The sequence below is a fragment of the Homarus americanus genome, unplaced genomic scaffold (genome assembly GCF_018991925.1).
Source record: "Homarus americanus isolate GMGI-L3 unplaced genomic scaffold, GMGI_Hamer_2.0 scaffold45524, whole genome shotgun sequence".
Classification (NCBI taxonomy): domain Eukaryota; kingdom Metazoa; phylum Arthropoda; class Malacostraca; order Decapoda; family Nephropidae; genus Homarus; species Homarus americanus.
Genome location: NW_024712152.1, coordinates 1 through 23,991, shown reverse-complemented (window position 1 = coordinate 23,991; position 23,991 = coordinate 1). Strand labels below are relative to the sequence as shown.

At 44.5% G+C, this 23,991-nt stretch overlaps 2 protein-coding genes across 4 annotated transcripts; one reads left to right on the top strand and one right to left on the bottom strand.

Moving 5' to 3' along the window:
* Positions 1–1,987: 1,987 nt before the first annotated feature.
* On the bottom strand, positions 1,988–13,395 carry LOC121859398 (gastrula zinc finger protein XlCGF8.2DB-like). 3 transcript variants are annotated; one of them, XM_042356182.1, is made up of 2 exons: positions 13,267–13,395; positions 1,988–4,242 (listed from the first exon to the last, which is right to left on the bottom strand). In XM_042356182.1, the coding sequence occupies exon 2, from the start codon at positions 3,551–3,553 to the stop codon at positions 2,453–2,455; it is 1,101 nt and encodes a 366-aa protein (XP_042212116.1). In that variant the 5' UTR covers positions 3,554–4,242; positions 13,267–13,395; the 3' UTR covers positions 1,988–2,452. The 3 variants fall into 3 exon arrangements, with proteins under 3 accessions (XP_042212116.1, XP_042212125.1, XP_042212133.1); XM_042356191.1 differs by having other exon boundaries at positions 13,201–13,391; XM_042356199.1 differs by having other exon boundaries at positions 13,290–13,390.
* LOC121859415 (collagen alpha-1(XI) chain-like) lies at positions 8,918–20,821 on the top strand. Its single transcript, XM_042356211.1, has 4 exons — positions 8,918–9,025; positions 19,234–19,612; positions 19,872–20,392; positions 20,558–20,821. Exons 1-4 carry the CDS (start codon positions 8,918–8,920, stop codon positions 20,819–20,821), a joined length of 1,272 nt encoding a protein of 423 aa, XP_042212145.1.
* The last annotated feature ends 3,170 nt before the right edge of the window (positions 20,822–23,991 follow it).

The window sequence follows — 23,991 nt, the reverse complement described above, 5'->3', positions numbered from 1 at the left end:
GCGTGGAGGAGGGGTGTGGGTATGGAGGGCGTGGGGGCTGGGGTGTGGGTATGGAGGGTGTGGGGGAGGGGTGTTGGTATGGAGAGCGTGGGGGAGGGGTGTGGGTATGGAAGGCGTGGAGGAGGGGTATAGATACCGTATAGATAGGTTTTAAACTTTACCGTATAAATTTGTGCCTTACACTGATACAGTACCATAATTATGTCATGTGCCGACTCCGGAAAAGTTCCTCATTGAATACTACTGTATCTCCATATTTGAATACAATACAATACATAATAAAATACATGTAGAATTATGTAAAAAAAATTTCTTTATGTCTGTGATGTCTGAGTCACAAGTGGTATGTTTGCTGTGCAGCACGAGGCCTCACTCGTGCACACATGTAGTATTATATTACTCACAAGTCCAGTCAAAAAGGAAAGTGGAAATAATAAAATAAAGTGGTGTTAAATAAATGCCAAGTGTGAAATGTCTCTTGGGACACACGACATCCTGCCAAGTTTTCATTTAAAAGGCCGAGGCTGGTTCCTGTGGAAACAGTCACTCGAGTTGCTAATTTCTACCCGTTTTACTTGATTTTAAACATTATCTACCTTTTACATAAAAAACAAACAAATTAACTTTTTAGTAACCAGGGGGGGAGGGATCTAGGTTTATTATATGGTAACCACATAGAGTTAAGCATGCTCTAAAGTGCAGATAATCATGGTTAACCCACACGGGAATAGAAATAACCATAAATCAGTGATGACAAGGTTTAATGTTGATCTGTTATAAGTATGGATATCTGGATAAGTCCTCCACTTTTAGCTGTTGTTTGTTTTGGTGTCGATTTTGTTTTAATATTCCAAGCACTTAAAATTCTGAGACCTTACTGATTAGTTCTTTTGGATATCTGCCCAATGCTCCCCCTTTCAGTAAATACTTAGTTATTCCACCTTTCCTCCTTAGATGGTGGTAAAGTGTTCTCCTCCCTGAGCCACAAACATGAGAAGACGACCACTGTGGTTGGGTTTGAAAGTGATCAATAAGTGTTACTGTGCACTTACCTTTAATGCAGTCAGCTGAATGCACACGGGGCCTCAATAATTTTTTTAATTAAGCATGGAGACAACATTAATTGGATGAAGCAGATGAGGAGACAGGGCCGTCGTAAGTCGAGGAGAGACTGTATTCATATTTGATTGTGTTATGCATTGATATTCAGTACTGTATTCATTATTGTAATTTGTAGCTTGCCTCATTCAGCTACTATACTTTCTCACTTCTCCACAAAGATTGACTCCACACCTATTTAAATGTGAACTTATTATATTTTGTTGCTTCATTGCAATGAAGAGTACACAGCTGACTCACTCGCTCTTATACGGTAGTGATTTCATGGGCGACGCTGTTAAGTCATTGTGTGACTGTGATTCTTTTAGGCCATGTTGTGGAAGGGGAACACCATAGTTGAACACAATTAATAGAATGGATGACAGTAGCTAATGTGTCTTAAATATGCAGTTGACACATCTTGTGGCGAGACTAAACTTAGTCGTAGTATTACCAGTTAAATCGAGAAAATGACGTATATGCAAACATAATACAGACGAATACGTTAATGGCCTTGCATAAATTACTAAATAGCTTTGTCGGTGGTGTTGTAGTATTTTTTCTTTTCTTCTAAACAAGGCCAATATAATTTGGACAGGCTCAAATTCCAGCTATGTTCGAGGAGACACAGGCAAAAGGAGGCTATCCCACATTTCTCCCAACAGTCACAGGTGAGAGTTGGACCATGGCTCAATATTGAAGAACGACGACTTGAGACAGAAAATAGCCATGTTATGCATTTGCTGGGGGGGAGGAGGAGGAGGAGGAGGAGGAGGTCTAGAAAGCCTGAGCCTCAGATCAGTACTCAAATTTTGAATGACTGTGAAGAAAGAGGAAGTGATGTACACATTATAGTAGATTTTTTTTGGTAGTAGAAATAATATGTTACTGTATTTTATGATGCACTATGTATCATTTTTATTTTTTATTATACAGATTTTGTTTATTTTTGGCATATGAAACATATAGCATAACAAAGGCCATGTTTCACTAAGGATATATGTTGAACAATCTGTTTGAATTTGAAATTCATTTGATTAAGCAAAGTTTGTAAGAGCAGTTAGAAATAAGGAGGTTCTACTGTATTACAAAATTACATAAACAGAACTTTTGCATAAAAAAAAAGGTACTGTACCTGTACAGTTGCCAGAGACCTGCACTTGGGTAGGGAAATGACTGCCACCAATGTGCCCACAAGTCATGTTTGGGATTTCAAAAGGTTTCAATTTTATATCTTTTTGTTTCAATCATAAAATGTAACGATTTTATTCACAAAATGTACATAACATGAAGTTCAGTCTAATAAGAATATCAGTAGCACAAGTACAATACAGTGTATTCAACAAAAACAACTTCAAAATTCTTCCTTAATATAAACTGCTTGTTCCTGGCACTCCATCTTTAAAGATGATTGATCAATTATCTCAGGCCCTGGTGAAGCTTCTGAGAGTGGATCACAATTAGTTTCCATTTTCACTCCTTCAGAAACACACTTTTTCACTCCTTCAGAAACACCCATCTCCACTGTTGGTTGGGATGACAAGCTCAAGTCATGGTGGAAATCCTGGCAGCTTTCACCTTCATTAAAATGTGAGTTAGGCACTTGGTGAATCTGGGAACATCTCTCTGTATGTAATGTTAAACTCTCTTTCTCCTTAAAGACTTTCTTGCATCTTACACAGTGAAAGGGTTTTACTTTGTGAACTTTCATGTGTTTTACTACAGAACGTTTTTCAGAGAATCCTCTATGACATTCTGAACACTGGAATGGTTTCTCTCCTGTATGAATTCTCATATGTCTTTTGAGATTAGATTTATCTTGAAAGTCCTTCAAACATTCTGGACACTGATGTGGTTTCTCTTTTCTATGACTTCCCATATGTGCGTCTAAAGAAGATTTATGTAAGAAGTCTTTCAGACACAAAAAACACTGATATGGTTTCTCTCCTGTATGACTTTTTATGTGTACATATAGAGAAGATTTATGTGCAAAGTCTTTCAGACACACAGAACACTGAAAAGGTTTCTCTCCTGTATGACTTCTCATGTGTGCAACTAAAGAAGATTTAAGTGCGAAGTCTTTCAGACACACAGAACACTGATAAGGTTTCTCTCCCGTATGACTTCTCATGTGTGTGACTAAATGACTTTTTCGGGCAAAATCATTCAGACACAGAGAACACTGATAAGGTTTCTCTCCCGTATGAATTCTCATATGTGCAGCTAAAGTACCTCTTCGGGCAAAGTCTGTCAGACACTCAGAACATTGATATGATTTCTCTCCTGTATGAATTCTCATATGGTAATTTAATTTATATTTTTGTGGAAAACCTTTTTGACATTCTGGACACGCAAACAGTTTCTGGTGTAAGTCATCTTTCAAATTTGTTACCTGATGTGAATTTACAGACAATTCTCTGGGAGACTCCGACTGTTCCTCTGAGTGACCTTCCATTATAAAACTGTGTGTATTGTGTTCAAAGGTTTTAGTGACTCTGAACTGGGAAATGGTTTCCTCCTACAGGAGCTATTAATATCTTGTTACTGTTAATTATATTTGAAAAACAACAAACACAACTGAAACAAATCTATTAGTGAATGTAATTTACTGACACTGATGTATTGATGCTGAGATGGGTGGACAGTGGGGAGGCAAGTGTGATGGAAGATCCAGTTTGTGATGTGACTACACCATTATTAATAAGGTTCCTCAATACCTCTTTGATTAAATGTGAAAAATAGTGTAAAGAATGAGTTACACAAATAACTTTAGTTGTCATTAATATATAAATTAACAAACACTGTTTTTGACTTACAACATACACTATAGTAACACTCAACAGGGAAGAGTACAAAAATTATATACTCTTGTTATATGTACAGTTCCTCTGATGATACTCAGGCTGATATACTACAAGTACACTACTTGTGATGGCTGGTTAAATATTACTACAAGTGACAAAAGTATTATGAGGGGGTGAATTTGCACACAAGTTTTTAATTATTTCAACATTGAATAATTTCTTGTATACTTAGAATTCTTTCCTTCAGTTGGTAATACTTGTCTTGCACACTGTTCTCTACAACTGTGCCCAACAATGTTCTCACAATCTACTTCATCTTTTTCCACTGTCCAATTCATATCTGTGGGAAAGAAAGAAAAACATATCAGTGAAATAATCCTAAAAATGACTACAATAACATTAAAAAACTTAAGATAAAAATAGTCACAACCTTCACATAGTCCTCTCGGCCAGCTATACATTAACCTTCACCTCTGACACACTCAACCCAAAATCAAATAGCAAATTCCTATACCTAGGAACAAGGGATCTATGCAATATTGTGTTGATGGGTACAAGAAAATTAAGTTTGGAAACCATCACAACATCAATAACATCCAGCAGCAAAGGTGAGGAAATACAACTCCGCCCCCCCCCACCCACAGGTACAAACTACCGCACAGTATATCATTGATAGTCTTAATAGTAAAAACAATATGGTAGAAAATATATGGACTAAAAAATGGAAATGAAAATCTGGGAATGATCTTGAAATCCCATTTAAAAAATGAGAGGCGAACCAATGCTTGTCGAGTACAAGAGCTCACTGCAGCTCTAGAAGAGAACCATCTTGTTACACTTTGACAACAGCTGACTTAACAACTAGTTCTCAATCATACATGGGTCTCTCAGTCGTCCAACCCTTCTAGCCTGGTGGGGTCAAACATCACTTCTTGGCATGAATATCCTCTTAACTGTTTCAGTCCAATGGAGTCCTATGCAAGTATGAGATACATCATGATTCTTCCCACCCTGTCTCAAGTATCCTGGAACAGTCACAAGCCATATTTCACCTTCAGTTACCAGACAAACACCAAGGTAGAAGGACGTTAACTGGAATGCACATCTGACAGCTGCAAAGGTGATACTGTACTCGTGTCTGGTAGATGAATTTACTTCTAAACATAAATGTACGGCAACATGGGAAGAAATGGACACAAATTTGTTGAGGAGTAATGATATAGAGAATTTTTATACTGTAATGGGGCACAGCAGAATTGACTTCTTAAATATTTTAAATATCTTTACTTATTTCAAAGGTCATTATATACCGCCAGACTGGGGGGTCACTAATGCTAAGGGGGAATACTTAACTCTAATCTTAATTTCTAAGGGTCGCTGCCACCAGACCCCCTCTGGACAGCATGTAGCTCGTTAGGTAGCGTGCAGAGTGGACTAGGCATTGGGATAGGTTTTCCACTGGCCAGATCGATAAGGGGAAAGAAGGGTGAAACCATAACATGTCTTAATTAAATTATTCCTTATAAAGCATACTGGTAAAAAACATACAAATGAATTGGTCTTCCTCGGAAGAACAACGAAAATGTTGGTTACCCAGATGGGCACCAGACGTCTTACATTAATGGCGTGTCATCCACATACTTATTGCATAACAATGTGTGACCACCTTACCTCGGTCATTCCTTCTTACACTATCCCTTAACACATCAGACTGCTCCACCTGTATGGAATATAGCACCGTCGGTTATCATACATAGTAGCACCCTCTCAACACACCCGTTACCCTCCACACCTGCAGGTATGGAACTCCTTGTGACTTTAAGGTATACACAACAGGCACCTCGTTCGCACACCGCCCTCGGTGGGTAAAGACGAGGGCTTCACCCAGAGACGACCGCAGAGTTTCTCAAGCGTTTCCTTATTTGTTCTTACTCATTTGGAGTGGTGTTGGATATCCACCGGTTCACAGAGGATTAGCATAGCTGGGAGTAGTCACCACCTGTTGGGACGCTCATAGGGATAATGGCTGCCGGGCATGGCACCTGAGGTGACGGTAGAACGGAGGGTACTGAGGGCAGTGCTCCGCCGCTCGTCACCAATGAGTTAACCAATCTTTACTTTATTTTCATGTTCACCTGAACATTTTCGTATATTGTCAGATAAACACATATTTTAATCCAAATTACACACTAAGGTAAGGTCTTGGTTTGCTAGTTCGTATATTCATTGGGTTAAATATCAACGAGGCACACCGAGGCGTGTTTGTAATATGTACGCCATTTCAGCCAAAATATTACATTTACATTATTTCTGAGAATATGATATTCATCTCAGTCACAGTTAAGGTAAAATATACTTGTGATGTAATATTTTAATGAAATGGTATCGTAGTTTTGTTTCAAATTTAATTAACAAAGATTGAGGTTTCCAATGAACAAAATTTATGTCCAGTATCTATAAATAAACTTTAAAAATTAATACTTATGTTTTATACGTTCTGTGCTACCATACCATGGATTCTACTTTGGGCTTGTTATGATGATTCGAAGAGATCTGCCCCGGCAACTGTACCCACACCACAGCTGGTGGTGCGTTGCATCGCTTCCATTGTTTACTGGTACTTCACTGGTAAATATTTTTCAACCTAACGAAACTATTACCCTTTTAGAGGTCGAACTTCAATTTTTGCCAAATAATTTGGCCTTAAAAACTTGAACTACACACAAATATATAAATAAACATGGTAAAATAGGTTTTTTAGGGGAGTATATACAAGGATTTTAACATCCACGGCTATCTCTATAAGAAACACTGCCAGATGTTAAGGGCCGACCAGCCTTTAATACAGCCTTGAAACCTGGGTCTACTTTCTCCTCTGAGGTAACTGTTTGTTTATCTGAAATTTTTTTCAAAATAATCCAGTCTCATCCACATTAAACAACCTGTTCTAGGCAGGTAACCCCCAGTGATGATGTTTGTATCTCTGAAAGTTTAAAGTTGATCATTCTATGTAGAGGAGCACCTGTAGAGATTTAAAAAAATATCAAGGAAAAAGTGTTCAAAAACACAATATTGAAAACCATTAGAAACAAACCCTAATCAATCTTAACTTACTCTAAATGGGGAGCTACCCAGTCATTCATGTTCTGTGTGTACCGCACGCATTTAACATAACAAACAAATGTTAAATACTCCCAATTTAAACGTATTTGCACCCAAAATGCTATTGAAGAAAAGTCTTAGAATTATCAACAACCGATTCAACCATAAAATTCCTCGAAGGTGAGAGGCAAATAATATCTCTACCTTGGAAATAACTAAGTTATAGTCTGCAAAAAATTATAATAAAATATGCCTTGGGATAACAATGCAGCACAGGACTCAAAGTAGTAGTATCCTGAGAAGATTCCCCGCTGGATCATTGCAGCCCTGCCCACATCTATGCTGACTTATTGAGGCGCTCTCGAACTGGTTAACGGATGCTTGAACTACCCACTGATCCAGATTATTCCATTTGTCCACTGTCTGCTGAACATATCTCTTTTTTCTTTGTTTGTTCTTTTCTTTTGTGTTTGTGTCCTCTCAAGTTTCCTTGATATATTCAGGTTTAAACTCACTCATATTTTCATAATCATCCATTATCTTGTATAGCTCAATTAAGTCTCCTACCTCCTTCCAAAGTGGTTAATACCAATTTTACCAGTCTTTCATTATAAGACAGATCAACAGTGATGGTACAATTCAAGGTTTCTGCACTTGCTCAATACCATCAACCTCACTCTATACAGTGCCTTTTTTTAACTGTTTGTCACCCACTTGTTCCACCACATTATCGCCTTATTAGCATAATCTAACACTCTTTCGGTATTTATTGATTATAATACAGTATTCAACATATTATTACCGAAAATCTTCCACTCTTTCATCAATAAGAGAATATTTAAGTCATACATTTCAGTCCAATCCTGAACTCAAAAGCATTCCTGAGCTCTTGAATCTACCATTGCTGAAATCATAACTGAATCTCACAACATGCCAGTGTCATATGGCTACTAGTGGCTCCTCATTCAATATTTAATACTCAACATTTACATTCATAAGTAGATCCAGCACACTGGGTCTTTTTCCTGTTTTCCCAATGATGTGTTTTATTGTAAGTCCCTAACAGATCCCAAATACTGTACACTTGGAAAAGAGTTTTCAATATCATTAACAATGAGTGTTCAGTTATGGGGTAAATTAAAATCTCCAACACATTAAGTTTCGCACATTTGATGCCCCATCATCTGCAATTATTTATCGCTCATCCTGCCTCTACCGTCTTTCTGTTAATAACTCCAGCAAATTTTCATCCTCACATTTAATCCAGCACCATAATGCAACCTTCACTACCTGTTAATAGTTCTTTAAGATATATGACTATTCTGCTTTTACTCCTGGACTATTTTTGTATATTAGTAACCTCACTTTACGCTTGTTAATGTAAATCTGGAGGGTCCCGCACAGAAAGGAGAAATGCGTAGCGAATAACACAACATATGGGATTAATTGAATGGAGTCCGGGCTGATCCTCAAATTCCACTTTTGACTTACACACAACTATGTTAGTAAAAATATTATCTTAACTTTAAGGATGGTATGCACACACAATTAATAATTAAGAGAAATATCAATAATATTAGGTTTTTTTAACACTTACATTAGTAGAAAAAATGGCTGGGCACACGGATGGGGGGGTTGTCTCTGAGAGGGCAGATTATTACCCTCACCTGTGTCAATGTATCAATTAAATACTATCCACCACAGAGGTGCTTGTAGGCCTCTTGGTCAAACTCCCCAAAGTCCATATAAGTCCATATCCTCACCATAATTATCACTATCACTGACTTGGGCCGGGCTGTGGTGGGTAATATGGGTATGAACTGCAATGTTTTTGATGATCATGATTTTGTGCGCATCTATGTTCGCAAGAGCTTACAAGGCAACATGGCGGATATGGGAGGTTTGGATCTAAAATGGTGCTGCTCGCCAGCTACTCCACGAAGGCACACACGACCAAGGAATGGGAGACCGGTTCCGTAGGCATCAAGCAGAACGTGAAACGCGGAATGGGGCCGCCAGAAGTGAGGGGGGGTTAAATGCATAGGGATTTATATATATGTCCTGGAATTATATAATTTATTGGTGGATTATGTCCTGTATCCTGTTTAGTTATAAATATTACTGTACTAAAGTATCTGGCCCGCACCATTTACTCTAACCTTCAGCTCAACACAACGATTCTATATATATGTACTGTACATACATCTCAAGTTTTCAACTATAAAAGCAAGGTTTATTTACACTTAATCTCAAATCTGGAGTTAGAATTAAAGTTTTTCTCGTTAATATTTAGGTTGCCACCAGCTAACTGAATATTGAGTCATATATGGTGAGATAGAGAAAATATAAAATAATGTATCTATGAAAGATCCCCTACAATCTAACGCTCACAACGAATTACCTTCGATAAGAATCTTCAATTCGTTAACGGTATTCGGGTTAACGACCTCACGTAATCTTTCTCAACATGTTTCTCAAGCTTTTGCTCACAGATGGTGAAAAAAATTTAGTCCGCCAACACAGTAATCGGTTCTGGGCTTAAATTCGTCTCATTTGAGTAACATCAAGAAGGCTGAGGCTAAGTGAGTTCTGCAACAAACTTGTTGAGCCCCGAAAATTTGTTCGTAAATGCCTAGATGAGCAAAAAAGGTCCCCAGTGACTGGAAAATGGCTTCATGAGAGTCCTAACTTCAAGATACATCACACCAATGAACAATCATAGACTGGGTACTGACCAGCATAATACGAAAAGTAATTCAGAGCATTATAAGAGATGCCAATGGCAAACAATTCCACGTAAACAACCTTGTAAAGGATTGCCAACACGGTTTTATGCTTAACACTATTACCACAGTAATGGATGTTGGATTAAATTCTGGGAACGGGGTAATATCGACAATTTATACCTAGATTTTGCCAAGGCTTTCAACAGAACACCACGAAAAAGGCTGGAAAATTAAACTGGAAGGGTGAAGTGGAATTCGGGAAATGTTCTAGCGTGATCAAAAATTGTAGAGGGTAATTTTTCTGAGTGAGAGTTGAAACTCTTGGCACAATCTGCCAGAGGTTGTGACGGCAACGAAAGGTGAGCTCCTTTCAAGACCAGACTTGACCAACACTGGAGCAGGTTCATATATTCAGGGAGCTGCGCATGCTCAGTAGTTGCCCAAGTGGCTAACGAAATGACCAGTGGCAGAAGAGGATAAAGGAAAAAGGAAAAAGGATAATATTTGGCTACCGCGGAATGCTGATGATATAATACCCGGGTGGTGCTAACTGCACTAACAGGCAGTTGAAGATGGCGCTCATGAGATGGATACATTGGCTGCTGGCATTATTCCTGCATACAGACATTTTGGACAATGGGGCCAACAGCCAATGTCATTTTAGGTTCAGAGTGCCTTGTTTCATCTGTAAGCATCCAAGATGTAATCTTGTTAGTACTTGTAGATCACTTTCACATGGTACTGTGATAAGAGACAGACAAGACACTACTCTCATTCAAGTCACATCACTCTCTATCCTCCTGTATCTCTTACTAAAGGTAAATTTCTTACACTAGGCCAGGGTTAGGTTAGATTATAGGTTAGGTTTTGCTAATGTTTTGTCGGCCAAATATTAGTAAAATAAAAGTTAAATAACCAAAAACCAAAAAATCAGACAGAAATGTTGAATAAATTATTTATATTTTTTCTATCCCATATGACTTATTATCTATTAGGTAGGCAACTTGCAATTTTTACAAGTGGACAGGCATGGATTTTTTGTTGATCAATGTGTTCTTCCGATGGCTTAAACTTTGTTCTATGACGCTTCTCGCAAATGATTTAAAATTACTTAACCTAACTCTGTAACTTGGCCCCCCAGGTCCCCAGCATTTGTCACTTCTAGAGGGAAAAGTCGGTATTATTTTTACTTTGACATAATGCCCCAGAAAGCAGTAAACTACTGAAACATTTACATCTCGCGATTCTGACCATTTGAATCCCATATAATAAAGCAACAGGCGGAAATAGATAATAGCGACACAATTGAATTCAATTATTTTAATAATTTCTGTCCTTGTCTGTGAAGATGCTATCGGCACACTAAGCATGCTCAATGTTGACCGATCAAATCTTAGTCATATGTCCAATGAGGTATCGAGTATCTTCATTGAATTTTTTTCAACCAATCATCACATCTGATTTTTTCAAAGGATGCAGCTTGAGTAATTTACCCACTCAGTCTCTTGCTAAATGGCCTTTGGTGATATTATCCGCTTTGTGCTCCTAAGGATTATTTTAAGCTTATTGCCGTTTTACGAGAGACCTATCATTCTATCCAATTCTTACGATCCTGGTCCTTCCAGTTCTAACTATGCATTAGAAGCTCTGACACATGCACCCCAAAAGTTTTTAGAATTCACTGAAACATTTAGGGTCTGTTGCTTAGGCCTCATCGCTAGGAGTCAGGGTTAGGGCTTATCGAGTCTGGGGACAGGAGTCCACAGGAGTTAGGTTAGGCTTTGTTAGGTCAGATGACTCCTTTTCTCCCTCACCAAAAAACTCATTTTCAGGCTCTCCCCCATTATTGATGGGGAGTTGGGGCAAACCAGCAATTTCCGCCAAAAATGAAGGTGATTTGTTTATAACACACCAAGGTACACTGGGAAAACATATTGGTCAACCCCTAAGGGATTTATGTCCTAAAGTAATAATTTACCGAAATAGAAGGTCTTAACATTGTTCAAACCATCGAAAAAAATATGATTGTCCATACTTGTAAAAATTTACCCAACTTCTATAACATTAACCTTTTTCTTATTTGTATTTTGGCTAATGTGACACCTTTTGAAAACTTTTATTTGGTATTTTACAAAACAATCCACAACCCTACCACTCAATCTATTATCATATTCTAATAAGACGCCTAATTATAAGATCATTTCATCTATTACATTACACCTGCAATTTACCCAACTTCTAAATATTAACCTTTTTCTTATTTGTATTTTGCATACGTACACCTTTGAAAACTTTTATTTTGGTATTTTTGAGTTTAAACAATCCACATTCCTACCACTAATCTATTATCATATTCTAATAAGACGTCTAATTATAAGATCATTTTCATCTATTACATTACCGTCGCAGATGTATAATAACGGAGATGGCATATCCAAAATTTTCTCTATTTTCTTCCATTAATCTTCCGCCATTATCACCTACCTCACCTCTCACACTGCGTGTCTCCTGCGTGTCACCTTGATTAATCGTCACGTGCAGGCGTTCCCGTACACGTCAAGCGACCAACCCAAAGTGTTTTTTTCCCAACCGATTAAAATGATTTGTGGTTTAATGCGCTTTATTTTTGGCCCAATCAAAATCGATTTTTATTTTGGGTCTCATATTTCGGAATTCAACTTCATTTCCAACCATGGAAGTCTGCAATGGGTGTCACTTCAATTATATGGAGCTGATTGAGAGTTTTGGGGAAAAAACAAAGAAACTATAGAATTTTTTCGATCGCATGGTGTTCTTCCAACCTCAGTAAAGTGTCTTAAGTGCAAGGCTGAATGTAAATAACGCAAGGAACAACATATGTGGCGTTGTGTAAGAATCTCAGAATCCAACGACGAACAAGAACCAGTCCAATAAGGTAAGAAATAGGTGATTCCATCATATGGTGAGAGTCAGTTATGTTAGGTTAGGTTTGGTTTTGGTTTTTCTAGTGTTTTTGGTGTATTTTGCCATGATTTTTTTCCAGAAAACGTCCAACGAAAAAAATTCGAAAAAAACACTAATTTTTACCAGAAATGAAGGTCATATTCGGTCTAAACACACACAAATACACTAGAAAAATATATTTTTGACTTTCTAACAGAGTGGGAGGTGGAAGTGCAAATTTACCTTTATTTTTATTTCTGTGACTATTACATTATTTTCATACTGACATTTCCTTGCTCCTCTAACATTGCTCATGAGATGTTTGCCTTTCCCCCTCAGACGGCCCATATTGTTCATCTCCTGGGTCACACGAGCACTTTTCTTGTTATCAATGGACACATTACCCAGTGTTACATCACATAGTATATAAACACACAAGAATCTTATCAACAAGAGACAGAAAATAAAACTTGATAAAATAATTTCATTAGTTTCCCTAAATGGCTTCAACTAGCAACTAGGTTTGACCCATTATTTCTGATACTTACTGTAATATACATTTACCAATACTTCATCTATTCAATAATTCATTACTGATGTCAGTGTATATATACCTTATCGATATGTAGGGTGATACCATTATATGTTATGGAGGTAAAACAGAAGACGAAGAGCAGCCTGCAGCGTTTGTTGTTGTGGCCATTGTGCCAGTTCTTCTCTCAACTTCCAGTCACACCCAGTGTTGCCAGTTCCTCTGAGTCCTCTTCTGCCAAACTTCCCTAGATGAGCCCTCAAAAATTACCTTTTTGTATCAAAGTTTCCTAGGTGTATATATATATATATATATATATATATATATATATATATATATATATATATATATATATATATATATATATATATATATATATATATATATATATATATATATATATATGTATATATATATATATATATATATATGTGTGTGTGTGTGTGTGTGTTTCACCAACTGAATGTATGAAGTAAAAATCTTCACCACTAATGTTATTTGAACCTGTCCATCTTATTTCACCTAATGCCAGAATGTTCCACTACAATCATTTCATCTCCTTACAAACATTTGTATAATTACCAGCCTAATATAATGTCCTTACATTCCCTGTTCCAATCTTGATGTTGTGCTTGTTCATTCTTAAGCCTTCTGTAGTTGTGTTTGGTGTTCAAAACATTGTTTTGCTCGGACAGTACTTGGTAGTCCTGGGTGGCTCACTGCGGTTGGACCTTAGGTCAAGGATTTACCCCGGGGTGCTCCTGCTTAACACAATTACTCAAGGTACTGAATATTTGGACCCATATTCTGGAACAGGGTGCCAAGACTTTAGACAGTGTAACCCCATGAAAGGCTGAAAATTAAACTGAAAGGGTACGGAATTCTGGGAAATGTCCTCGCGTGGATAAAAGACTTTCTACATGACCGCAAGCAGTCTTGCAACAAATGACCATGTATTTCAGTATATTTTATTTCGAAGATTATGTACTTTTACTTTCACTTTTATCCTCTTCACCACTGATCGGCTCGTTAGCCGCCTGGGCGATCGGTCACGTCTCTCTCACGCACTGTTGGCAAGTACTGGGCATGCACTGGCTCCTGAATGTAACTGAACCCGCTCCAGTGTTGGTCAAGTCAGGTCTTGAAAGAGCTCATACTCGGTGCTGTCACAACACTTTCTGGTAGATTGTTCCAAGAGTTCACAACTCTCACTCCGAAAAAATTTGCCCTCACAGTTTTCTGGACCTGCGACTTTTTCAATCTTGAGTTGTGACCCCTTGTGGGACGAGCGTCCGCCAGCTCCAAGTAAGGACACTCGACTGTGTAGTGCCCCTTGAGATGCTTATACACATCAATTAGGTCGCACCTTGCCCGTCTGTGTTATAAGCTAGGCAAGTTCAGGCGCTCCAATCTCTCTGGGGAGTTGAAGTGCCGGAATTGCAGGCACCAGTCTGGTGGCACTCCTTTGAACATTTTCAACCAACTGACAGTCCCCAGCATATCTCAGGGACCAGACGGGGTGACAGTGTAAGGGCGTAACTTTCCTTATTTTATACTATCCTTCAGATTTATTCCATTTCATGTATTTCTTTTCTTTTATTCTTCAATATATTTATATTCTTTATATTCTTCTTTCTTATATTCTTATTTATTTATTTTCTTGCTCATACTTTTATCCTCTTCACCACTGATCTGCTCGTTAGCCGCTTGGACGATTGGTCACGTCTCTGATTACTTTTCCTTTTCTTTTATCCTCTTCACCAAAAGATCGGCTCGCTAGCCGCCCGGGCAATCGGTCACGTCTCTATCACTCACTGTTGGCAAGTACTGGGCATGCACCGACTCCTGAATGTACCTGAACCCGCTCCAGTGTTGGTCAAGTCTTGTCTTGAAAGAGCTCACGCTCGGTGCCGTCACAACACTTTCTGGTAGATTGTTCCAAGAGTTTACAACCCTCACTTTGAAAAAGTTTGCCCTCACAGTTTTCTGGACTTGCTGCTTCTTCAATCTTGAACTGTGACCCCTTGTGGGGCGAGCGTCCGCCAGCTCCAACTAAGGACACTCGACTGAGTAGTGCACCTTGAGATGCTTTTACACCTCAACTAGGTCACCCCTTGACCGTCTGTAGTATAAGCTATGCAAGTTCTGGCACTCCAATCTCTCAGGGTAGCTGAGGTGCCAAAGTGCAGGCACCAGTCTGGTGGCCCTCCTTTGAACATTTTCAATCAACTGACAGCCCCAAGCATATCTCGGAGACCAGACGGGGTGACAGTACTCCAGATGGGGAAGCACTTCACTCCTGAAGATCGTAATGAGGGACGGACCGTCTAGATATTTGAACGACCTTGTAGTGGAATTCTCCCCTACAAACGCTGTTTGTCGCTGCCTAGCCGACCCCACCAATTCCCCAGTGTATGCCTCGTGGTCTAGGTCAACCAGCGCCGCCATACACCACGGAGCGGGGGTCAACTGCTAAGCCACGCCTACCCCCGCTATTTAAGACCTGACCTCGTGGTGATCTGTCTCTCTTTCTACCTACACCAACCAGCCAGCAACACCTCCGCCTGCCTGGCGGTCCTCGCTCCTCCGCATGCCTGGCGGTCCTCTCTCCCGCTGGCGAGCATGGCGACCCACAAGCTGTCCTTCTCTGAGCGTCCTCACCAACCAGCTCTCTCTACATCACGCTTGTAACCATGCTGCCTTCCCAGCACCAAGCTGCATTGTACATCCAATACAACATGTATATAGAGAGCACATTGTGGTTCCTACTCCATCCATCCTGAGTGTAGACAAACAACACCATACCCCACAAATGGTGACTCCCGGAGATTCGCACTCACAGGATGGAGGAGAAGCAATCCGCTCCCAGTCTTCAAGCAACATGGAGACTGGCTTATCCACCAGAAGCAGCTCATCGGCTCTACAGCTACTGTCTCTACACCTGGGTTAAGACACCCCTAAGAGCAGCTCTGCTACTCTAAGCAGACACCAGCTCCCTCTTCCTGCCTAAGCACCATCTACCGACCCCAGCACACCGTCCTGCCTCAGACGCCGACCCCGGCCCAGCAGTAACCCCTGCCGCCCTTGATGCGGCCTCTGTTCTAGTGCGGACACACACACCCTCTTTTTCTCCCAGGTACTCCCTGCTAATGTCCTGCACTGCTGCTGTAAATTGGACCCAGCTGCTGTCACGAGCCCTCATCGTTTCTGCTGGCGCAGCCTGCCTCCCTGACCCAGGCCCACACACCCCAGCAGAGGCGCATCCTGACGACTCGGTACCTGCCGTGAAGGAAGCACAAAATTCATCGCCTCCACACACCTTATTCTCCCTCTCTACTCCCACAGATGTTGTGTATCTAGACAGTTGTCTCCAGCGACCAGCTCATCACGCCATCGCCGTTGTCTCACATGAAGGCCACGCACCGCCCGTTCTGCCTCACATGTGCTATGCAAGCCTGCAGTGCAACAAGTCTCCCTACACAACCTGGAGGAAGGGGAGTATTGTGAGTGGAATTACAAACGCTGTTTATCGCTGCCTAGCCGACCCCACCAATTCCCAGTGTATGCCCTAGTGGTCTGGGTCAGCCAGCGCCGCCATACACCACCGGAGCAGGGTCAACTGCTAAATACGCCTACCCCGCTATTTAAAGACCTGACCTCGTGGTGATCTGTCTCTCTTTCTACCACACCAACCAGCCAGCTTAACACCTCCGCCTGCCTGGCGGTCCCAGCTCCCTCCGCCTGCCTGGCGGTCCACTCTCTCCGCTGTGAGCATGGCGACCCACAAGCTGTCCTTCTCTGGCGTCCTCACCAACCAGCTCTCTCTACATCCACGCTTGTAACCATGCTGCCTTCCAACACAAACTGCATTGTACATCCAATACAGCATGTATATAGAGCACATTGTGAGTTTCCTTTCTCCATCCCATCCTGAGTGTGAACCAAACAACACCATACCCCACAACCTTCTTATAAGACCCCAATAATTTATTTGCCTGATTTACCTTCTTCTTGCAATGGCCGAGAACTTCCAGCTCATTGTCAACATAAACACCAGGTCCTTCTCCTCAGTCTCAAATAAGTGCAGTTTCTTTATCCCATTGGGACATATGATACGCCTCCTTACGGTTGAGTCGCCCCGGGTGCATCCCCTTACACTTGATGACATTGAATCTGCAGCCATTTCTTCTGACCATTCTTGGAGCCCACAGAGGTCCTTCTACAGCTCTTCACAGTCTGCTTGGTTCTTGATTTCCCGAAATAACTTGGCGTAATCGGCAAACATTTGTATGGAGGAGTGTGGCGTCAGGCATGTCATTTATAAAACAAACAAACAACAGCGGGCCCAATACACTGCCCTGTGGTACCCCACTTGTGACAGAATGCACGGATGACGATTTCGTCGACCTGTGGCAACTGAGTTTCATATTTAAATGTACAGCAATTGAGAATTAAATATAATTTCTGTCATTGCGTGAGTAGCCATTTCTGGCATTTGTTGATTACCAGTTAGCCGTATATAAGCTCCTGCGCCAGGAGGGGCATCACTCCTGACGTTCTCCAACGTTATCTCAGGTATGTGTAAGATTCCCCGAACGCCATGTTGAGTCAGTTTAACTCAGTGAATTTTGTGAACATCAGTGTTCATGTTGTAACAGTGAAATTGTCATTTACCCAGTGTAAGAATTACTATACCGTAAATGTAAATTGTGTTGTTCAGTAGACGAAAGATTGTTTTTGTGATTGAGTTATTTTCACCTACTTCTCCCTGACGTTCTCCAACATTATCTCTCAGGCACAGTATTGATATTGTTGCAAGCTGAATACCCCACCCGGCTGCTGCAGAGTTTGTAGCTACCTAATAGTTAGCTGTATTGGACGATGTCGTTAATTACGGCAGGATTAAACTGCTCAAGTCCATCAGAACTGATTTAGGCTCTCGCCGGGGTCAGACTACAACCGACCATAACAGCGATCTTCATTTGTGTGGAGACCCCAGTGTTATACCTAGGTTACCTTACAGTTATATGGGCCACAGTATTGCTATATGTGATGGGGGATAATTAGCGAAATATAATTATCTCATGTTGAGTAGTGAACCCATAAAACTTGATGAGCCGCAGTAATAACGAGTTGCATGTGATGTGAGTGCATCCTCCACATGTACTACCAACAGTTGTAGTGAAGGTACCATATGTAAACTTGTCATGTGGTGTGTTCTCTTAAATGTACAACCAGTAATGATGTACGAAGCAAGAGTGTCTAATTAGAATTGCAGATGAGTAACACGCCAAGGAGTTAAACCTTGTAGTTGTATGTTAATGACACCTTTAGCAAATTTAATTTCATATTAATAAACCATGTTTAGAGAAAATTAGAGATTATCATTTCCCCTAGTATCTGCCTTTATTCTTGTCCAATAACTTGATACCAAATTACAGAACCCATGTGCCTAACCCTCGCCATGCTATCAAGGTCAGAGGTTGCAAGTAACTATATGATGAAATAATAATTAGACAGAAGAAATAGAAGGAAATAAGACAAAGAAATAAGTATGAAATAAGAATATAAGGATAAGAAGAAAAAACCCCGCCCTTATACGAGAACTTCAGCTCATTGTCAACATACACACCTAGGTCCTTCTCACATCCAGTCTCAAATAGTGCAGTTTCTTTATCCCATTGGGACATATGATACGCCTCCTTACGTTAATTTTAGTGCATCCTCTTACACTTCGTGACAATGAATCTCAGCAGACATTTCTTCGACCATTCTTGGAGCTCACAGAGATCTTCTGCAGCTCTTCACAGTCTGCGGTTCTTGATTTCCAAATAACTTGGCGTCATCGGCAAACGTTTGTATGGAGGTGTACAACGTCAGGCATGTCATTTATGAAACAAACAAACAACGAGCCCAATACACTGCCCTGTGGTACCCGGCTTGTGACAGGTACAGATGATGATTTCGTGCCTCTAATCACCACACACTGCTTGCTGTCATGAAGAAGTCTTCTATCCCATATTCCGTACCCTTCAGTTTGATTTTTCAGCCTTTCGGTAAGGGTACTCTGTCCCGAAAGCCTCAAAGGCCCTCAACGGGCGGTGGCATCCTCAGAGACCCTCCCAGTGTTTGTAAGCACACCCAGGAGGCCCTTCCAGGAGCAATGGCACTCCCAGGGGCCCTTCCAGGAGTGTTAGCATCCCAGTTCGGCTCAGGGTCCGTGGCACCCCTAGGGGCTCTCCATCGAGCGACCCCAGGGCAGGGGTTCCCAGGGTCCCTGCCAGGAGCCGGCAGCCTCCAAGGGGCCTACAAGGGAAGGAGTGCGCTCAGGGGTACGCGCAGGGGCCCTGCCAATGGAGGTTGCACCCTCAGGGCCCTGCCAGTGCGATGGTGGTCTCAGGAACCCTCCAGAGCGTTGGCGCCTCAGGGTTCGTTCAGAACGGCAGCGCCTGCAGGGGCCTCCCAGGGGATTTGTGCCCTAGGCACCAGGGGAGCCCTGTCAATGGAGGGTGGCAGCCCTAGGGGCCCTGCCAGGATGGTGGCGATCTCAGGGGCCCTCCAGAGGGTGACACCCCTCAGGAGGGAGGGGCCCTACCAGGAACAGTAGCACCCCAGGTTTTCCTATCAGGGGCAGGGGCACCACTGGGCTCCCTACACGAGGGCAGTGGCACCCCAGGGTCCTTCCAGGGGCGGTGGCACCCCCAGCAGCCCTCCCACCGGCTTTGAACCCCAGGGTCCCTCCAGAGGCAGCAGGATACCAGGGGTCTTTCCAGGGGCAGTGGCCTTCCAGAAGGCAGCGCCCCAGGGGGCCCTTTCAGGGGGTTTGTGCCCCAGGTGGCACACGCAGGGCTCTGCCAATGGGAGGCAGCACCACGGGGCAGGAGACGGTCTCAGAGCCCCTCCCAGGGGGCGGTGGCGCCCTCAGAGGCCCTTCCAAGGGCGGCGCCACTGGGGTTCGTTCTAGGGATAGCAGTGGCCCCAGGAACCCTCTCCAGGGCAGCGTCACCCCTGGTGGCTTTGCAGGGACAGGAATCGCCCCAGAAGCCCTCCTAGAGCAACAGGGCCAACAGGGGCCCTCCAGAGTTTGGGGTTGCGCCCGTGGGGGCCCGTGCCAATGGAGTGGCACCTTCAGGGGCCCTGTAGGGGTGGTGGCGGTCTCACACGGGCCCTCCCAGGGGACGGTGGCAGCCCAGGGCCCTACCCAGGGCGTTAGCACCCCAGGGGCCTCTAAGGGGCGGTGGCACCATCAGGCGCCATCCAGAGGCAGTGGCACCCCAGGGTCCTCCCAGGGCCTTTCCTGTGGTGGCACCTCAGAGGCTTGCCATGGGCGGTGGCTCTACTAGGGGCCCTCTGAGGGGCAGTGACACCCCCAGGGTCTTCTTAAAGGCGCCGGCGCCCTCAGGAGCCTTCCGAGGGGCAGTGGCAGCCCCAGGGACCCTCAGGGTTGTAGTGCCCTGGGGTCCTGCCAGGGCAGTGGCACCCTGGGGGCCCTCCCAGGAGTTGGCATCCTAGGGTCCTTCCAGGGCGGTGGAATCCCTAAGGGCCCTCCAGGATCGGTGACACCCCGAGGGGCCTTTCCAGGCGGTGGTACTCCCAACGGCCCGGCCAGGAGCATTGGCGCCCTCAGGGGCCTCTAGGTGCAGTAGAAACCCCAGGGGCCCTCTCAGAGACAGTGGTACTTATGGGGCCCTCTCTGGGGAACCAGCCCTTAGGACCCTAGAGTCTTTCAAAGGCCCTCTTAGGGGCGCCTGCGCCAGGTGGTGGAACCCCAGGGGCCCTCCCAGTGCGGTGGCTCTTCAGGGGCCCTCCCAGATGCGGTGGCACATCCTAGGGCCCTCAGAGGCCCTTCCGAGGCAGTGGCACCCTGGGGCCCTCTCAGGTGGTGCTAATACCCGCAAGGGTCACTCCCAAGGTCAGTGGCCTCCTTACGGAGACTATCCAGGGGTCTATGGCACTTTCAAGGGGTCCAAGCAGCACTGCCAGGGGCTTTGGCGTCCTCAGGTGGTGGCACCCCCAGAGGAGAATCAGCTAGGGGCGGTGGCAGGCTCCCTCAGGGGCCGTCCACAGTGTTGGCACCTCAGGGTCCTTCCAGAGTGGTGACAACCCCTGGGGCCTACCAGCGGTGAGGTGGCACTCTAGGGGTCATCAGTTCTCCCTCTCAGGTCCGCAGATGCCCCAGGTGCCTCCCAGGGGCAGTGGCAGTTTCAGATGTCCCAAGAGGCCCTGCCAGTGGCATTGGCACTTCCATAGGCAGTGGCATCTAAAGGAGCCCTGCCGAGTGGTAGCACCCTGTGGCCCCTCCCACGGTCTGTGGCATCCCCAGAGGATCATCCAGGGCCCTACCACTGGCTGTGGCAACCCAGGGCCGTGATGCCCTCAGGGGCCTCTCAGGGGAGAATTGGCACCCACATGGGCTCTCTCGAGGCCTTGCCAGGGCAGTGGCACCCCAAGAGTTCCCTCCCAAGGGGTGGCATTCCCAGGGGCCCTCCGGGGACGATCGCCAGGAATCCTCCAGGGGCGTTGGCTCCTGAGGGGGACTCTCCAGAGGCTGTGGCTCCGCTGTGGTCTCTACCGGGGATGGCACCCCCAGTGGTCTTGCAAGGGGTGGCATCCCCTGAGTAGGAGCATTTGCGCTCTCTTTGGCCTCTCAGGGACGGTGGAACATCCAGGAACCGTTCAGGGGCGGAGACACCACCACGGGCCTTTCAGGGTGTCGCCGCCGCAGAGACCTTCAGAGTTGATGGCACCCGAAGCCCCCAGGATCGGTGGCAACCCTAAGAGGCTCCTGGGTTCGCCGCCGCCCTGGGAAGGGCAGTTGAATCACCGACCCTTGGCAAGTCCTGGGATTCGCCACCACCCTGGAAGAGCCCAGGGGTCGCTGTTGACCTAGTATGGCCCCTGCCGTGCTGCTGCCGCCCTGGAGGCCCTGGGGACACCACCGCCCATCGAGGGTCTCTTGGAGAGCCTCTGGAGAACCACCCGCCCCTGGAAGGGGCTGCCGCACTTGGGCGACCGCTGGTAGTTCCTCCGTCCCTGGCAGGGCCTCTGGTGGCACCATCGCCCCTTGAGGGGCCTGAGACCCATGCAGCCTTTGGAGCCCCTGCGGTCGCTGCGATTCTGTGAGGGATCTGGGGGCGCCACCGCCCTTGGGGGTCCTTGGGGCGCCACCGCCCTTGGCAGGGCCCTGCGAGGGTCCACAATGGCCGCCACAGTCAATGAACTTGTCTCCTGGAGGCACCACAGGCCAGAGAGGTTCCCTGGGGCACCCTGCTCCTGCAAGAGGTCCTGGGGTTGTCACCGCCTCTGGGTCCACCGCTGTTAAGAGAACCCTGGAGGGTCCTTGGAGGCGCCATTGACCCTCGGGAGGACCCTGGAGTGCGCCACCGCCTCTGGGATTGTCCCTGGGCGTCGCTGCCCCCTAGGACAACCACTGGGGGCTCCGTCTGGGGAGGGGCCCTAGGGGCGCTACTGACCTAGCTGAGGTCCTCTGGGGGCACTGCCGTCCCTGAAGAAAAGCCACTGGGGCACCGCTGCCCTAAGGAGAACCCAGGGGGCGCCGTTGCCCTAGGCACCACTCTGGGAGGTCCCCCTGGGGGGATTCCTTGCCTTTGGGGAGGGCCTCTGGGAGCTGCCGCCGCCTTTAAGGATGGCCCCTGAGGTCGCAGCAGCCGCTTCGCCCAGGTGGGTCCCTGGAGTCACCGCCGCCCCTGTGAGGGGTCCCTGGGTCACCACCGCAGCTGGGAGGGCCCCTGTATAGAGGGGCGTGGAGGAGGGGTGTGGGTATGTCGGGCGTGGAGGAGGGATGTGGGTATGTAGGGTGTGGAGGAAGGGTGTGGGTATGGAGGCGTGGAGGAGGGTGTGGGAATGGGCGTGGGGGAGGGGTGGCAGTAGGTCGCGTGGAGGAGGGGTGTGGGTATGGAGGGCGTGGAGGGTGTGGTTATGGGCGTGGGGACGGGTGGCTATGAAGGGCGTGGGGGAGGGTGTGGAGATGGATTGATTGATTTTGTAGCTTACAGCGGCTACTTTATAATTTACACACCCATACTCATCCTGTGTGAAGCTGATGGCGCAAGGATTACAAGTAGAGTTTACACCGGGTCATAATAATTAGCTTACCCCATTAGATCGGGATATTATGGCACTGAATGTTACCACAGTATTTCAATTACATTATTTGTTTAGTTCTATACATAAAGGTACCTTATTCACAAAGGGTAGTACAGGCGTGTGAGGCAGTATGTCTGGCAGCACACTTTGTTATTCACATTTGCCTGAAAGTATTCAAGGACAAAGTGTGTTTGGTTCTATACATGGGAACTGGCTAGTTACTACGTGCAAAAGTGGATACAATCTTAATATTTCGGCTATCTTGCCGTAGAGATGAAGTGTTGTGCCAGTTCACACACGAGGTGTGCTTGTCCCTAAGAGTTCTATATTCACACAGTCCGAGGGCGTAGTGTTCAAGTGTGTGGCCATATGTTTGGTCACACACTTTACATTAGTCTTGTTTACATCTGCTAGAGGAACATAATGCCAGATGTACTTATATCTAACCTAAATCTAGCGGTTACAACATCTTGTAATCTAGTGATCTTCATTACTTCCTCCATATACATGTTTCACTTGATACATCTCATCATGGTAAACTATGGATTGACTAGTTGCACTTAATATGCTTGCATTATATTCATCAATAGGTTCTTTCCTCATTACAGTTTTAAGGGTTCATTTTGATAGACCCATATTGTATTCAACGGTTGTCTTTGATAGCCTTGAGTTTGGCGAAATATCAACTCTGTCATTGTTT